Source organism: Manis pentadactyla, chromosome 11 (genome assembly GCF_030020395.1).
Source record: "Manis pentadactyla isolate mManPen7 chromosome 11, mManPen7.hap1, whole genome shotgun sequence".
Lineage (NCBI taxonomy): Eukaryota > Metazoa > Chordata > Mammalia > Pholidota > Manidae > Manis > Manis pentadactyla.
The window spans coordinates 89,440,325-89,458,982 of NC_080029.1; the positions used below are offsets into that span (position 1 = coordinate 89,440,325).

General features: G+C 39.8%; 1 protein-coding gene across 8 annotated transcripts in view; it reads left to right on the top strand.

Moving 5' to 3' along the window:
- Positions 1–3,807: 3,807 nt before the first annotated feature.
- The window catches only part of EIF2AK4 (eukaryotic translation initiation factor 2 alpha kinase 4), an 89,818-nt gene continuing 74,967 nt past the window's right edge, over positions 3,808–18,658 (top strand). For 6 of the 8 annotated variants that reach the window (XR_005032364.2, XR_005032363.2, XR_005032368.2 and 3 more), the window contains exons 1-3: positions 3,808–4,055; positions 13,187–13,299; positions 16,211–16,313. Coding sequence is in view for 1 of the 8 variants with exons in the window: in XM_036923896.2 (XP_036779791.2) it covers positions 3,912–4,055; positions 13,187–13,299; positions 16,211–16,313 (360 nt within the window). In the remaining 7 variants the exon portion in view is untranslated. Of the gene's footprint in view, positions 4,056–12,930; positions 12,978–13,186; positions 13,300–16,210; positions 16,314–18,658 lie in introns of all 8 variants that reach the window. The other 2 variants (XM_036923901.2, XM_036923902.2) reach the window with 2 other exon arrangements.

The window sequence follows — 18,658 nt, forward strand, 5'->3', positions numbered from 1 at the left end:
TACTAGGCTTTCCCTATACCAGGTCCCCCCTATATACTCCTTTACAGTCACTGTCCATCAGCGTAGCAAAATGTTGTAGAATCACTACTTGTCTTCTCTGTGTTGTACAGCCCTCCCCTTTCTCCCACCCCCCTATGGATGCTAATCTTAATAAACCCCTTTTTCTCCCCCCCTTATCCCTCCCTACCCACCCATCCTCCCCAGTCCCTTTCCCTTTGGTACCTGTTAGTCCATTCTTGAGTTCTGTGATTCTGCTGCTGTTTTGTTCCTTCAGTTTTTCCTTTGTTCTTATACTCCACAGATGAGTGAAATCATTTGGTATTTCTCTTTCTCCGCTTGGCTTGTTTCACTGAGCATAATACCCTCCAGCTCCATCCATGTTGCTGCAAATGGTAGGATTTGCCCTTTTCTTATGGCTGAGTAGTATTCCATTGTGTATATGTACCACATCTTCTTTATCCATTCATCTGTCGATGGACATTTAGGTTGCTTCCAATTCTTGGCTATTGTAAATAGTGCTGCAATAAACATAGGGGTGCATTGGTCTTTCTCATAGTATGTACTGTTTTGTCTGGATTCTTTCACTCAGCATCATTCTTTTGAGATTATCTATGTTATTGTATAGTTTATTGTTCCTTTTTTATTGTTAAATAGTATCCCATTGTATTGATATATCTTGATTTGTTTATAACTCAATTTGTTCATCAATGCTGTTAATAAGCATTTGAATTATTTCCAGTTTTGGGATTAAGATTCCATGAACATTCATATACAAGCTTTAGTATGGACATATGCTTTTATTTCTCTTGAGTAAATACCTAAGGGTGGAACAGCTGTTATATGATAGGTGTATGTTTAACTTTTAACTGAAGCTGAATGATAGACCTAAATGCAAAACCTAAAACAATAAAACTTGTATAGGAAAACAGGGAAAAATTTTTATGACTTAGGCTATATAAAATGTCTTGGATATGACAACAAAACATTCACAAAAGAAAAAAATTGATAATTGCACTTCCTCAAAGATAAGAACTGTTCTCTTTGTAAAACACTTATGAAAATGATAAGACAAGTCATGGACTGGGAGAAAATCTTTGCAGATTCCACATTTGATAAAGCACTTAATTCCAGATATGTAGAGAATTCTCAAAACTCAAGAATAAGAAAACCAACAATTCAATTTTAAACAGGGACAAAAGATTTGAAGAGATAGAGAAGATACATGGTGGCAAACAAGCACATGAAAATATGCTCAACATCACTGATCATTAGGGAACTGTAAATTAAGAGACAATAAGATAGTACTGCACGCCTATTGTAATGCTAAACATTTAAAAGACTGATAATACCATTACTGACAAGGATGTTGAGTGACTAGAACCCTCATAAACTGGTGGGAGTATAAAAAGGTTTAGCCACTTTGGAAAACAGTTTTTCAATTTATTTTGTGAAATTTTGACTGAAATAATTTCAAGCTCATGTAAAAATTACAAGAATCATACAAAGAACTCTCATACATCCTTTACCTAAATTTCCCAATGGTCAAAAAAAAATATCCCCAATGGTTGTTATTCTGTGTTTGACATCATCATCTTGCTTTATTTTATGAGTCATTTGGGAGCTAATTGCATATGTAATAGCTGTTACTACCCCTTAAAACTGCAATGAAAATTGCCTAATAACAAGGACACTTTTCTATATGACCACAGTATAATCGTTAAAGTCAGGAAATTAACACTGATATAATATTGCCATCTAATCCAAAGACTCCCCTCAAATTTTACTGATTGTTCTGTGTCCTTTATATGTCCCATTTCCAAAACATTCTAATTTTAGACAAATGGAGAATTTTGAATATAGATTGGATATTAAATACTGTTAAGCACTTGTTATATTTTTAAGCTGTAAAGACAGTATTATGTTTGTAAAAAGTATTTACCTGTTAGAGGTACATACTTACATATTTATAGAAAAAAGTGACATAATGTTTGAGATTTTCTTTGAGATTTACTCCTAGGCAGGTTGGGGGAGGAGCCAGAAATGAAATACGATAGGCAAGATATCTATAACTGTTGAAGCTGCATGATGAGTACAGGAGAGTTTATTGTATTTCCTCTTTTTATGGATGTTTGAAAATTTCCATAATTAGGGACTTTTTAAAATAAAAAAGAACAATGGAGAAATTGAAGGAGTTGAAGGATTGGAGTGATATGATAATAAGCGTAATTTGGAAACTGTAGTTCTGGGCCAGAGGGGGTTCCCAGCTCTGGGTAAGTTCACTCTGGATTCAGACTGAATAACGACAACAGAATGTTGGGGTGGGGTAAAAGGGTTTATACCAAGCTTTATTCTCACGGTGGCAGGTCGAGTGCTAGAATCATATCCATATCTGGCAAGTCAGCATGCAGCAAGCCTGAATCCATCTCTGCCCTGAGCACTGGGCAGAGCTCTTTATATAGCAACATACGCAATAATGGCTTATCACCAACAAGTGTGCAAGCATGCACCTGTGCAGTAGGCTAAGTATTATATCATTCCAGGAGCACAGTGGGCAAGTCAATTAGGATTAGGTGAGGCTCCTGGCCATGGAACTTCCATTTTTCCTACAGAAACATTACTCTGGCTACAATAAGAATGTCTATGAGTGGGACAAGAATGAAGACAGTGGTTGGGTTTGAGCTGTTGAAGTCACCCACAAAGAGCTGATGGTAGCCTGAACTAAATTAGTGGCAGTGGGATGGAGTGAAGTGGATGGATTGAAGAAATAGTGACCATCTGGATGTGAGAGTTGAAGGAAATCCAGGACCATACTTAGTTGGCCTGGGCCAATTGGGAGAGGTGATGCCATTTTCCTAGACAGGGATCACTAGAAAGAGAACAGGTCCCCAATAGAGGGAAGAATGGTTTGAAGACGCTGTGGGTCAAACTAGTGCATTTATGTTAACTGGCCAGAAATATGTGGATACATGACAGCAAGATACCTAAATTATTATTTAGCAAACACTATAGGGGTAACAAGGTGGACAAAGGAAATGTCACTTAAACCTAATGTGAGGTAATATGGTATGATTATTCTAAACTGACATGCAGCATTAATAGGCAACTAAAAAATGAAGTGCAACGACAGTGTCTCTGTGGATAGGTTATTTTACAAACTTGAAAAAATGTGATTGGAGGCAGGATAAAACAGAAAGACCCCCTAAATTCACATCAAGTAATCTGAGCATGGAACATAATTCTCTTCATGGGAATGTAGCTCCTAAAGATGTCTTAGTAGAAAGTTTTATTTCAGTTGAAATTACAAAGTGATACTGGAGATACTTAAAGATAGAAATGTAGGGATGGAAAACAGGCATGGAATGTTGAATCTATGGTTAAGGGGTTGAGTTTGGGGGTACAAAACTGGGAGAAAGAGAAGCAGTAGTCACGATTTTTACTTGTACTGTTGTTTGAAGGTTTAAAATGAGCTGCTAAGTGACTTGAAAACCATCAAAATTGGCCCTTTAAGAGTTTCCTCTTTCTACCCACGCTACAACGAAAGAATTCCAGCAGGCACTTGCGTTAAATAAACTTATTTCGTGAAAACTGCCTTTTGGCAGTATCATTCCACTCTGACTGCTTTAATCTCCCAAATTCCCGCAGATTCCTTCGCTCTGATTCTCCCTCATTACCAGAGCAAAGCCCTCTCCAGACTTTACTCATTTGTCTCGCCTCCTCCGGCTGCCGGAGCCTGTGCGACGCGGCGCCCCGCCCCCAGCTCCGCCCCCCAGCGCAGTGCCCTGCCCCTTCCCCGCTACGCAGCGCGGAGTCCCGCCCACCAGCCCGTCCTGGGAGCTGAGTCCAGCCCGGGAGCCCGCCCGGGGCCCACCGCCGCCACGGCGAGGCGGCTCTGCCTCGGCCGCCGCGTTGCCATGGCTGGGGGCCGTGGAGTTCCCGGGCGTGGCCGGGACGAGCCAACGGAGAGCTACCTGCAGCGACAGGACCACGAGCTTCAGGCCCTGGAGGCCATCTACGGCGCCGACTTCCAGGACCTGCGACCGGACGCGTGCAGACCGGTAGGAACGGGGCTCGTCCGCTAGGCACTAGCGTGCTGCGGCCCAGCTTCCCCTTGCGCGCGTCCTCCCCGAGCCAGGACCGGTCCCACCCGGCCCTGTCGGATCCCAGCCGCAGATCTCCTTTAGGATTCTGCAGTCCTTTCATCTCTCCTGATTCCACCCGCGCTTACGTAGTCTGCCGCACGTGCACTGCTCAGCGGGTCTCCAGGACCCCCACCCGGCCAGAATTCTCTCACAGCCTTTTCTCAGGTCGCTTCCTCTCTTACCTGGCCCTGCTTCTCATTCCCACTGACACCCTATATCATCCGTGCCTCCCTCAATCTTGCCCGGTTTCCCCCCCTCTTAAAGGTCTTAAATTGATACGAGAGCGCATTCATGGGGATCAATTGCAACTTTGTTCTGGGAACGCTGTTCAGGTCTTGTCCAGACCTTACGGATGCCCCAACCCGAATTATTTTTAATCTCACCTTCCCGTGTGTTCAAAACTATAAACCACGTAATTCCCACTTTACTCCCTCCCATGCCCCAAGCATCCTCACTGTGTTTTCTGGTGTGGAGGAACTTACCTTCTGTACCTTCTTCCAAGACACTTAGCAAAGAGCATAGAATACCCTCGTCTCAGCTGTAATGGAGAGGGTGTATGCTGAGCCTGGATCTTTTAAATGGCATTTGATTTAAAGGTATTTTGATTTAAAATAGTTTTCTTTTTTGTCTGAAAGTAAATTAGGGCACTTCATAAGCTGCTGATAGAGACAGTTTCCGTTCACTTCCCTTTGAAGAGTTATCTACCCAACTGATATGTCTCCGAATATTATAATTTAAAAAGTACCTTCCTTCATCTGCCTTTAATGCTGGTTATTTCACAACATCTACCTTATTGACATATCCAGGATTTCTGCCACAGATAGGATCTTCTGGAGCTGTTGAGCAAAACATACTCCTCTTTCAAAGTGCTTCTGTCATTAAATATTTATTTCTAAGCTTTGAGAATACAGCCTGGAAAAAAAAAAAACAGACCAAACCTCCTACCCTCAAGGAGCTTATTTTTCTAGTGCATAATTTCAAGAGTTCATTTTAACCTGAAATAGTAAAAAATGTAAATATTCTCCTTATATATGCTTAAAATAAAGTAACATAACTTTCTGGTAATCTGGTAACTTACTCTCTTTTCAAACATTGAGAACCAGGAAGCAGGCATATTAAGCAACCAAAACAAATGTCAAAAGGTATGCACTCTGACTCAATGCAAAGCCCTTCAGACTTCATTCCAGGCCACTTTATTTACTTTATACTTGCTAGTTATCTAGGCATACAAGGCTGCAGAAGAACAGGAAGGGAAAAGGAGATGCTGTAAGTAAGGATACCAATAATCCCAGAATTTACAGCTGGTGACTTTTATAACAAGATAGAAGACAAAGCCAAACCAAACAAAAATATAAAATGCCAAATTCTCTTGGGTGTCTGTGGCCTGTGACAGTTGGAACAAATAGCCTAAACACTTTGACAGGCACCCCAGGCAAATAATTGATGCTCATAGGATGAATCAGAGTGTAGTCATTCAATAAGTACTTATTATTACCTGTTATTTGCCAGTCTTCAGGGAAAGGTTATGCAGGTCCATAATCCCTTATCCAAAACCCTGAGGCCTGATGGGTTTCAGAATTCAGAAGTGTTTGTTTTCATGTGTGCACATTGAAATATTCACACCAACTGAAATAAAGACTGTTAGTGGTTTCATGTCAGTTCAGACCAAATTTGCTGCCAATAAACTGTGACCTAAATTTATTGACCTGAATAAACTTAAGGTTTTTTAAACTTCTTTTTGAGTGATGTGTATAATGTAGATTTCATTTCGGTTTAGTTGCATATGTGTATCATTTTGTGAAAAAGTAAACATTTTGGGAGAGAATGCTAAAAATTATTTTAAAAGTTTGGACACCATTAGTTTAAAATATAATTTACTCTATCTAGAATTATGCATTTATTAATTTAATTATCTTGGCTAATTTTCCATATCACCAAAGGGTCCTGTCATTTATAATTTGATAGCTATTGCAAATTTCCCTCCCAAAAGCTTGCTTCTGCCTCTGGGCCTAACAGTAGTATATAAGAGTATTTGCTTTGCTACATCTTCACCGACATTGTATATACGTCAGACTTTTTCATCTTTGTCCATAAGTAGATGAAACATTTTTTTCCCTCTGTATTATCTATTTTCTTATTCATTTGTCATAGTTAATTATGTGTTTAAAATATTAGTGTTTTAGATCATATATTGCAGATATTTTCCCTAATTAACTGTGTGTATTTTGACATTTAATGTAACAATGCAATTTAAAAACACTCTAATATAGTTAAAATGACCCAGTTTTTTGTTTTATGGTCCCTGTGTATTTTGTTTTGTTTTTTTTTCAGAAAGGACTTCCCTACTGCAGTGTTACCAAAGCATGAATTGTTCAAGGTTTTCTTATAATTCTTTCATGACTTTATCTTTAAACTTTGATCCAGTAAGTATAGAAACAGCTTTTTAAAAAGTTCTTAGCTCCAAAGTATGAATGAATCCAGGCCACCCTCTCCCAGCTAGACTAGGCAGTTAGACTAACCCAGGTGATTTTTTCAGACTTTTCCATTATGAATTTGAAATCCTGCCTTTATATGAGATTGTGCTAGCTTCCTAAAGACAGGGTCCATGTGTTTGTTCACACCTACATGCCCCCCTGCCTGGTAAAAAGCTCTCATTTTGTTATTGAATGAAATAATTCCCAAGTGTATTTGGGTCTGTTGTTGACCCTATTCTATCTCATGCATCTCCTTAAGCACTGCTACCACATTACTTTAATTATGATAGATTTACAACAAACCTTAGCATTTAGTGTGGTCACCATTTACTTTACAGAACTTTCCTGACTAGTTTTACTTTAGTTTTTCTATATGAACTTTAGAATCAACTTGCCAGTTCAAAAATTATGTTGGCCTTGTTACTAGAATAACATTACATGTATGTAATTTTGGAAGAATTAGGGTTCTGAATTTTTCATGTTTGTTTTAAATGGAGTTGTAGGTTATTCCTTAAGGAACCTAGCATTGTTTAAAAATTCTCACCAGCTTGTCAAATAGGGAAATACTTGAGAACAGAAGATGAATGAACTTGGTGATTTTTACCAGGACAGTTACAGAAAGTACTGGTCTTTGCAAAAGGAGATATGGAGAAAAACCAGTGATTTAAGGCATTTAGCATGAAATTGGAGAAAGACCAATGCTGTATGGTCTTTCTTGTATGTGGAGATCTAAAACAAAAACAAGTCCACAGACACAGGGAACAGATTGGAGGTGGGATAGAATGGGTGAGCTGTTTCTGTTTTTAGTTTAAATAAATTGAATTTAAAAAAACATAAAATACAAAGGAATGTTATATCCTTTCCATCTTCTGAGTGTTTACTGTCATCATTTTGTGTTTGGCCATCTTCACAGACTTAAAACCGAGTCCTTGCCCAGATTATCTAGCTTGTATGTCACTTCATTTTTGCATTTGTTATGCTTTCACACAAACTGGTTTCTTTCCCACATTATAGAATATGAGATATGAAGCCGGTGAGAAGCAAGGGGCCATGCTGAGCCAAGCCTTGCCATCAAAATTGAAGGAGGATATGATTAGTAGATTCCTAGATGACAGTGCTAGACCAAACACTGCCAGTGGTTTGAATTGTGTAACTTCTTAAAAAATATATAATTGTAAAAAACATAACAAAATTTACCATGGTAACCATTTTAAAGAGTACAGTCTAGTAGTGTTCAGTAAAACATTTACACTTTGGACAATGAAAATTGTTAGTAGTTTTCATTAATTTCCCAACCTCATCCTCAGTCTGCTGCTTATCTTGTAAACCAGTGGAGTTGATTGCAAGCTGTTATTAACCCTCATGCTTCATGGAAGCATGGAACCCTTGGAACCAGAAGATTGGCTGCTGTGTGGAATGGCTAATAAAATTGTCAATTTTTAATAGTCTTATCCTCCAGTACTTTTAGCAGAAATAGACACATGCTTAAATCAGTTTATTTGATTGGGTCTGACTGTTGAGAGGTACCTGAGAAAGCCCCTTCCAGCTGAACAGGGATTACTGACAGCATTGGCTGGGGGCTCCCTCAGTTGTGCATTGTGCAGAGAACATCCCCAGGGGCAGTGTCCCTCACCCTTTGAGGTAGTGTAGGGTCCTTGGATTTTGTTTCTTGGGTAGCTAATGTTTTTATTTATTTTTAATATTTTTTGGACGAGTTCCAAATGCGCATTCCCTTTCTTCTGTTTTAGGACTGCCTTTAAATCACTCTTTCCCTTTTATGTGCTTGAGGATTTATTTGGCTACTTTATGACGATTCACAGGCATATCTGGTTTCCTGGCCCCACTAAGAAGCAGACTGAGCTCCTGTCTTGTGGCCTTCTCTCCATTACTCCTTTGTATGCTGCTTCTGTGTCACTTGCATGTTGAGTCTTCAAAACAAATTTTCTTTTCTCATGTAGAACTTGTCTGTTTTGTAGCTGATGCATTCTGCATTGAGTTTTCCTCTCCTTTAGTGCTCTCAAACATTTCTGGTTACCCCTTGCTTTGTGTTTATTTGCCAGCAAATATTCCAGAAATTCATTGTTTCCTTGCACAGGTTAGGTCAAAGATTTTATCAACTCCAAATTCTACCATTTATCTTCTAAACACAGGAAGGAGGCCCTACGCCACCCCACTTCCTAATACATCTTGGTTTTTAACTGGGTTTAATCAGGTTCTATTTAGCACCATGAGTCCTTGAATGCTGCCTTACTCTGAGCTAATGCTTGTAATTCTAAACATGTCTTGCGTAAAAGCCTCTTCACATGTTAGGGAGCCTCTCAGTTTGCTTGAGAAAAGCCTGGCAATATTCTGTTCTTTAATTAAAAAGCACTGTGTCTCCTGACTACTGTACTTTCTTTTTTGCCCGCAGTGAGCCTCTATTGGTTAGGATTAAGTTTAGCTACATATGTCAGAAGACTTAAAAATGAAGTTTACTTTTTTGCATGTAAAAATCTAGTATCTAGGGTTTTTCAGAATTGCTGTTTCACCATCACTATGCCCTTCCAGGCTGTCTGAACTCCAGCCATCATGTCTGCATTCCAGCCGGCATGAAGAAAAAGGGATCAAGAAGTTGCAAATCTTAGTTCTTTCATTGTATTGGCTAGAAAGTAACCCATCAGCCACACTTCACTGCAAATGAGTCTGGGAAAGGTACTTAGCCAAAAAGTCAGGTGTTCTATTGCTAAGAAATAAGGATAGAATGGATATTGGGGACCAATTGGTAGCTTCTGCTGAGAAATACCCTAAAGTATGTGTCCAGTGGAGAGAAATATCACTGGTTCAGTTAAACTGTTAACCAAAGATAAAGGCCCTAAAAGTAGCCAATTACCTGGCAGCCTCCCTGTCCTCTTTGGGTTGGCTTCACTTGGTACTCAGACTGGGCAAGTTGTTAGGTTTTTGGCCAACTGAAAGTCATTCCTCAGTGGCCTTGGGTCTGATCCTTCATGCCTGGATGCCTGTGCCTCTTTAAACTGAAACCTTCATGCATCCAGCAGTCTCTTCACTTTGCATGAAAACTTTTAAAAGTTTGTTTTAGCGTTATCTGGCCTCACCACCATTAACACTGCTATCCTGCTAGTGTTGCTCTGCACTGGAAGTAGCTGGAGTACTACACCTGCAGGGTGTTACGTGGCTGGCCCAGCCCCAGAGTGTTTGCAGGATCCTAACTACTGTGTTATCCCTCAGTTTTCTCCATACTGATGTTGTGCCTAGTGGTCCGGGGACTGGCTGGTAGAGGCTTCCTAACTTGGAACTTTACAGCAATCCTTAACTGGATTCATTGGGCTTCATTAAGCATTCCCTTTAGGGTCTGCATTCGGTGCCCATGGAACCTGCTGGCAGCCAGGTCACCTGCCGTGCCCGTGTCACCCCAGAAATGGTACTCTCTGTCCTCATCTTACTCAGCCTCCAGCATCTGTGACAAGACAGTTTACTTCTGTTTTCACCTACTTTGCAGAGTGGGTAAAGCGCCTGGACCACAAAAATAAAAGTTTCTTCCCTCAGCCTCTCTTTTCACATGATGTATTGACAATATAAACAGCCTCAAATCTTGTTTGTAAAAAGTATACTTAGTAACTTAAAGAACAGTAGAGTATTTAGCTATTTGGTAAAAAGCAGTTGGTTGAAAGCATATAAAATTTTGGAAGAGCTGTTGCTGTTTTTTTATAGTAGCTGTGTTTTTTATTTTTGAAATTTTTTAAAGTATCATTGATATACAATCTTAGGAAGGTTTCACGTGAACAACATTGTGGTTTCAGCATTCACCCATAGTATCAAGTCCTCACCTCCCGCGTTGCAGTCACTGTCCGTCGGCATAGTAAGATGTTAGAGTCATTACTTGTCTTCTCCATGCTATGCTGCCTTCCCCATGACCTGCCTATATTGAGACTGAATTAAAGTGATCCTCCATGCCTGGATGCATGTGCCTCTTAAATCCCTTAATCCCCTTCTCCCTCTCCACTCATGCTCCTCACCCCTCCCCTTTAGTAACTGCTAGTCCCTTCTGGGAGTCTGCTGCTATTTTGTTCCTTTGGTTTTGCTTTGTTTTTATACTCCGCAAATGAGTGAAGTAATTTGGTACTTGTTTTTCTTCACCTAGCTTATTTCACTTAGCGTAATACCCTCTAACTCCATCCATGCTGTTGCAAATGTTAGGATTTCTTTTTTTATGGCTGAATAATATTCCATTGTGTGTATGTACCACATCTTCTTTATCCATTCATCTATTGATGGATGCTTAGGTTGCTTCCATGTCTTAGCTATTGTAAATAGGGCTGTGTAAACATAGGGGTGCATATGTCTTCTCGAATCAGGGATCTTGTTTTCCAATCCTAGGAGTGGAATTACTGGGTCAAATAGTATTTCTATTTTTAGTTTTTTGAGGAATTCCATATTGCTTTCCACATGGTTGAGCCAATTGACATTCCCACCAACAGTGTAGGAGGGTTCCTCTTTCTTGGCATCCTTGCCAGCATTTTTTGTTCCTTGTCTTTTGGTTGTTGGCCATCCTAACTGACGTGAGGTGATATCTCATTGTGGTTTTTTTTTTTTCATTGTGTTTTTAATTTGCATTTCCCTGATGATTAGTGATGTGGAGTATCTTTTCATGTGCCTCCACTTAGTAACTTAAAGAACAATAGAATTGTTCTTTTGGCCATCCATATTTCTTCTTTGGAAAAGTGTGTGTTTAGATCCTCCACCCATTTTTTAATCAGGTTATTTGTTTTTTTGGGTGTTGAGGTGTGTGAGTTCTTTATATATTTTGGATGTTAACCCCTTATTGGACAAAGCATGTATGAATATATTCTCCCATACTGTAGGATGCCTTTTTTCTGCTGATGTCCTGTGCTGTACAGAAGCTTTTTAGATTGATGTAGTCCCACCTGTTCTTTTTTTATTTTGTTTCCTTTGCCTGAGGAAATGTGTTCAGGAAAAAGTTACTTATGTTTATATTCAAGAGATTTTTGCCTATGTTTTCTTCTGAGAGTTTTATGGTTTCATGACTTACATATAGGTCTTTGATTCGTTTTGAGTTTGCTTTTGTATATAGGGTTAGACAATAATGCAGTTTCATTCTGTTACATGTAGCTGTCCAGTTTTTCCAAGATCAGAGTTGTTGAAGAGGCTGTCATTTCCCCCATTGTATATCCATGGCTCCTTTATCATATATTTATTGACTATAGATGCTTGGGTTTATATCTGGGCTCTCTATTCTGTTCCATTAATCTATGGGTCTGTTCTTGTGCCAGTACCAAATCATTTTGATTACTGTGGCTTTGTAGTAGAGCTTGACGTTAGGGAGCATAATCCCCCCAGCTTTGTAGTTCCTTCTCAGGATTGCTTTGGCTATTCGGGGTCTTTTGTGGTTCCATATGAATTTTAGGACTATTTGTTCTAGTTCATTTAAGAATGACGTTGGGTAGACAAATGGATAAAGAAGATGTGGTACATGTACACAATGGAATACTATTCGGCCATAAGAAAGAAACAAATCCTACCATTTGCAACAACATGGATGGAGCTGGAGGACATCATGCTCAGTGAAATAAGCCAGGCGGAGAAAGACAAATGCCAAATGATTTCCCTCATTTGTGGAGTATAACAATGAAGCAAAACTGAAGCAACAAAATAGCAGCAGACTCAGAGACTCCACGAATGAACTAGTGGTTACCAAAGGGGAGGGGTGTGGGAGGATGGGTGGGAAGGTGGAGAGAAGGGGATTGAGGGGTATTATGTTTAGTACACATGGTGTGGGGGATCATGAGGAGAACAGTGTAGCACAGAGAAGGCACATAGTGGATCTGTGGCATCTTGCTGCACTGATGGACAGTGACTGCATTGGGGTATGGGTGGGGACTTGATACTATTGGTAAATGTAGTAACCACATTGTTTTTTCATGTTAAACCTTTATAAGAGTGTATATCAATCATACATTAATAAAAAATTAAAAAACAAACAAAAGGATGCCGTTGGTATTTTAATAGGGATTACACTGAATCTGTAGATGCTTTAGGCAGGATGGCCATTTTGGAGCTGTCACATTTCTATGTCAAGGTTTTTACTTACTATTGTCTCAGTATTCAAATCTCAGTTGAAATATTCCCTGGTCAAGAGGCCTTCTCTGACCTACCTGTGTGAATATTTTTTCACCACCATTACTCTGCCTTATATTCTTTATAGTACTCATCACTGTTTGAAAATACCCATTTGTCTTTTCATTTGAATTGCTAGTTGCATCTGTGTCTGTCTAAATTTACCCCTCTGTTCCCACCTGTAGGACAGCACCCACTCATAGTTGGCAGTCAGTAACTGGATAAATAGAAGGTACATGGAACATTTTGATTCACTCCTTCCATAACTTTGAAAAGGAAAATGCATTTTTTCTGGCGTAGGTTTTGTTTTCAAACCATGCTTTAGGAAAGTATGGCCAAACATCTATATCAAATATAATTGCATGTAGAACTTCTAAGCTAAGATCATCATCTTAATCATTAATGATTGACTCTGGGAAAAAAATTATTTTTCTTTTTTAGATCAAAGAGCCCCCTGAAATCAGTTTAGTTCTGTACCCTCAGGGCCTGGCTAGTGAAGACATATACGTGAAAGTGGATTTGAGGGTTAAATGCCCACCAACCTATCCAGATGTGTGAGTATATTTATAAATAGCTTTGATTTGTTTTCAGGTCTCTGTTTTGACATCAGAGAAACAGGTTGAAATTAATGGTATTTTCTCCTTCCTGCCTGCATCCATTTAAAATTTCATTCCCTATCACCTGTATTTTACTGAAGCTACATGTGCAGTAGATGTTTTCGTGCTCCGCATCTCATGGGAAGTTTGCTTGTGGTGGCAACATTGTCACTCTGGATACTGATACTTGCTCTGTGAATAACTGTTTGCTTCTTCTGACATGTTAGCGTTTGTTTGTTTAATTCTCCATAAAGTAGGGAGAGCAACAGTCTAGAAGAAAAGAATAAAGGCATGGTGACTAGGAAAACCTGTGTGTACATAGTTTTAAAGTAGTATTAGCATTGGGACTTAGAGTGTCTTCTGGGCCTCTAAAGAGGTTTTAGAGGCACCCTGTTTCTGGGGGCACTGTTGTCCCCTGCCCTGCAGGGTGTGTAGTACCCCTGTCCCCTACCCACTTATGCCAGGAGTCTTCTCCAGCTAAAGAGGTAACCCCAGAACTCATGTATTTCCAAACTACCCGTGAAGGTGATAACCCCTCTGGTTTAGAACCACTAGTAGAGCAAAAGCATTAGCAATCAGTACTCAAGTATTCTTTTTTTTTTTTTTTTTTGTATCATTAATCTATAATTACATGAGGAACATTATGTTTACTAGGCTCCCCCCTTCATCAAGTATTCTTTTTGAAGTATGTGTATATTTCATGTAACCTTTCATATAACCAGACATCCCATGTGGGTGATGTTTTGTGGGCTGAGCTCGTTGTCCAGGGAAGCAGTGAAAGAAAGTGACTCAGTCAGGAAGTACTGCCTTACGCATAAATTTGTTTTCCTAGGAGGTGGGGCAGGATGTGAAAATACAGCTGATCAAGATGAGCTCCTTGAAGTTAGTAACCCTCCTTTGCACCTGACATTGTACCTAGAGTAGATATAGTACGTATGCAGAACGTTAATCAGTACATTGATTAAAGAGTGATTAAATTTATTAAAATTCAGGAAAAATAGAAGTCCCTCCCTGGGTTTTTCTTGTTCCTGCTTTTCTGACACCAACCTAGTGTCTTAAGAGTTCAGTTCAATTCTACCACAAACTATCTATAGTTATTGCAGACCCCCTGGATTAGGGGCTCAGTCCCACGAGACTTCAAACACCAGTACTCCTGGTCAACCAGCTACGAGTTCACAGGTTCCCATGACCCGCTTCTCAGATTCAATAACTTGCTAGAACAGCTCACAGAATTCTGGAAGGCACTTTACTTACTATCACCAGTTTATATAATAAGGCACTCAAGACCAGCCAAATGGAAGAGACCCATAAGCATGGAATGTGGGGGGGGGCAGCTTCTGTGCCCTCCTGACATTGACAGGTGTCCCCTGAGAAGCACAGTCACCCTAGCTGAGAACCACTGCACTAGAGGACTGTTTGGTCAGATCTTGATGTGTGCACTTGGTAAAAGTATTATAGGGTAATTTTTTTTAAAACACAAAGGTTTATAAAAAGTTAAAAGGTAAACCTTATAACATCAGCTACATAAAATTATGAATTACATGGCAGTAGCATAAAGAGAACATTGGAAAAATTTTAAGTTTATTTAGTATTATAGGTAAAATTTTCACTATTTTGTTAATACTGCTATGTAATTGCTTAATTAAAAAAAATAATTATAGGCCTGACTAAAAAATAATTAATAAGGCTTGACTTGGGGGAACATTCCTATCCTTTGAGATAATATGGTGCAGGAAAACCTTGGGTTGGGTTAGTGGAGATACATATATATATATGTATATAGACTCAGGGCTGTATGGCATTTCTGTTCCTTTTTTTCATACATATAAACCACTTTCTCTCAGTTCCATCTGTCCAAGTAGACAGTGATTATAGCAGCCTATCGTACTGAAGCACAAGAGAACACATGGATGTGAATAGTAAAGGCTTTGCTAAGATGGAATACCCTGAATTACCTAGAAATGCTTGGCAGGAAGTAGAGAATCCTTTTCAGGAAAATTAAAGACAATTTAATCTCAGTGATTTGTTATTGGATATTTATTGGTTGGGTATAAAAGGAAACCTGAGGGCCAGCTGTGTACTTGCCTTGAGTAGAAAGTGTTGCACCTTAGCTATAAAGGGATGAAGAGGAGTGTGTGAGACATCCTTGGACTAGCAGTGTTTGCAGAAGGTGCCCAACTAGGTTTACATGTGGGGGAGTAAGGATCTCCACCTTGTTTGCAGTCAGAATGAGGGACTGGGACACAGTATTGTGGGAATACTAGATGGATCACCAAGGCTCCATCTTGCCTGGTTATGCTCATCCTGCTTGGTGTTCACACGAATGAGTTCACAGCACTTGGGCTCTTGTGGGTGATCTGTTGGAGCCAGGTTAATTGATGTTGAGGGGAATGTTGAGAGGGCAAGCCAGGGTGGAGGGTCACCACACAAGAGAGCGTGTGGTCAAGTTGCTAGGCTAGATTCAGTCACAGAGCTCAAGTGATTTTTTTAGAAGGCAATAAAGTAATAGTTGATGTGGGAAATTTTAATCATATGGTAAAACTGAAATCAGAGAGCTGGGGGGATACCTGGATCAAACCCAGAAAGTCTGATCACCAGGGGGAGCAGGGCACCTGACAGCCCACATGGCAGCTGGCCAGCCCACTGTCCGCCACAGGCCTCAGGTGACTCCAGGTTGAGCACTGTCAGCAGAGCTGCTGAGGTATAGTTGAAATCCTTTTGAGATAAAGGGAAATGTTGCTGGGGGTTAAGAGAGGGTCACAAATAAGGCCTGTATCAATCCCCACACCCAGTGCTTGGGACTTAGCAAATATTAGTGTCAACAGGCCATACTTCTGGAGTAATTCCTTTTTGTTTTTTTCTTTTCCAGAGTCCCTGAAATAGAGTTAAAGAATGCCCAAGGTCTGTCAAATGAAAGTGTTAATTTGTTAAAATCCCACCTAGAAGAAGTAGCCAAAAAACATTGTGGAGAGGTAAGATTTGTTTAATCGACATTAAAAGGGGACAATGAAAATCTCATTGTGTTCACCAGTGTTTGTGTTCCTGCCTTTTCTTTGGCTTAAAGTCTTTGCCATTGCACCTCAAATCCAATTTTGACTAGAATATTTTGTTTCTTTCTGAAATGTACAAAGAAAAACATAACAATGTTATTTGTATTTCTTTAACTTAAAGTGTTTATGAATGACAAATTGTAGAGTGTATATAGATGGTACTGTTGATGCTTAAGAATTTTTCTGAAAACAATTCATGTGAACCTGACCATGCTGTTTGCACGCCTTGGACCGGGCGTCATGATGTGTTGTTGACTTGCACTTTATGTGGGAAAACGTTTGCAGATAAGTGATCTCTGACCAAACCTTACCACCTCCCTCCTCTTCGTATCAGAAGAACTAATGGTTTTCCTTCTCAGTAATTAGCAAATCTGCACTCTGTCAGTGTCCCTGATACACTGGAGCATCTGCACTTAGCTTGGTACTAATTCTTTTTCAATCCTCTGCACTTCAGGGTCCACATGAGTTCCCCAGTAGAACTTTCTGGAGGGCTAGAATAGGTAACTTCTTAGGGCAGAGCATTATTATGTGCTTCTTAAGCCAGACCAATTCCCTTGAAGTATAAACCATCTCTTCCTCACTTTTGTGAAAAATCACTAAAAAAGTGTTTTTGCCTACGCAGCTGCTGTTTAACTATCCCTTCCTGTAAACACTGGGAAGAGCTAAGTAAGGACCTGACTCCGTGTCTGTGTTGGGCCTCTGTGAAAGTGACTGGACAGTTATTTACTTGCATGCTATAACACAGTGAGTCACAGAGTGACCTGTGAGGGGCTTTTTGGCCGTAAAATGTTTGCCCACCAAAGTTGCTTATTCTGAGATCTTCAGTGATTGTTGAGGTATGGAAATGATTATAGAAGAGCCTGAACAAAAAGCTAGGCCTTGGGCATTATTCCAAAGTTCTTTCTAGTACAAGTTCTTTCCAGTGTAGTCTAATCTCTAACTGAAATATAATACAGAGTTATATTGAAAATTCAACTACAGAATAGTTTGGTTTCTTGGATTCATGATTTATGATTTCTTTTTGAAAAAAATATTTGCTTTATTTTATTTTATTTTATTTTTTGTAATACAGTATTATTAGCTACAGTCATCATGCTATACGTTATTCATCTTATAAGTGGAACTTTGTACCCTTTGACCAGCATCTCTTTCTCCCACCCCCAGCCTCTGGTAACCACCATTCTAGTCTCTGTTTCTATGAGTTTGACTTTTTAAGTTTCCACATATAAGTGGTATCATACAGTATTTGTCTTTGTCTGACTTATTTCACTTAGCATAATGCCCTCAGGTTCATTGTTGTAGTTCTCTCAGGCTTCAGCTCAAATGTCACCTTATTAGAGGCCTACATTGTTGCAAACAGCAGGATGTCCTTTTCCATAGCTGAGTAATACCACATCCTCTTCATCCATTCACCTGTTGAAGGACACTTAGGGTGTTTCTGTATCTTGGCTCCTGTGCCTAATGCCGCAATAATGTGGGAGTGCGGGTGGGTGTCTCTTCTGTTTTCATCCCCTTTGGGTATATTCCCAGAGGTGGGATTACTGGATCATATGGCATTTCCATTTTTAATATTTTGAGGAACCCTCATACTGTTTTCCATTGTGGCTGCACCAGTTTATATTCCCACCAACAGTTCATGAGGGTTCCTTTTTCTCCACATCCTCACCAGCCCTTTTTATCATTTGTCCTCTGATAGTAGCCACTCTAACAGGTGTGAGGGGATAGCTCTTTGTGGTTTTGATTTGCATTAGTGACATTGAGCACCGTTCCAAGCCCCTATGGACTATTTCTATGTCTTCTTTGGAAAAACGTCTATTGCGCTCATCTGCCCCTTTTCTCATTGGACTGTTTTCATTTCTGCTGTTGAGTTGTCCTTTCATAGCCACTTTCCTCACTCCCACCCTCTCCTTGAAACCTGCCAATGCCTCCTCTGTTCTCCAGTTCTGTAATTTTCTTGTTTCAAGGATGTCACATAAGTAGAATGACAGGGTATGTAGCCTTTGGGATTGGCTTTTTTCCACACAGTATAATTCTCTGGGGAGGCACCCAGCCTGCAGGGGACAGTAGTTGTTGGTTTTATTGCTGAGTAGTATTCCATGCCATAGAAGTCCCTTGTTTCACCTGGTGTAAGATGTTTGGGTTCTTTCCAGTTTTTGGCTATTAACAAAAAGCTATAAGATTCATGTACAGACTTTTATGTGAAATTAAGTTTTCATTTTTCTAGAATAAATGCCCAGGAGTGCAGTTGTGTGTGTGTGGTAGTTGCA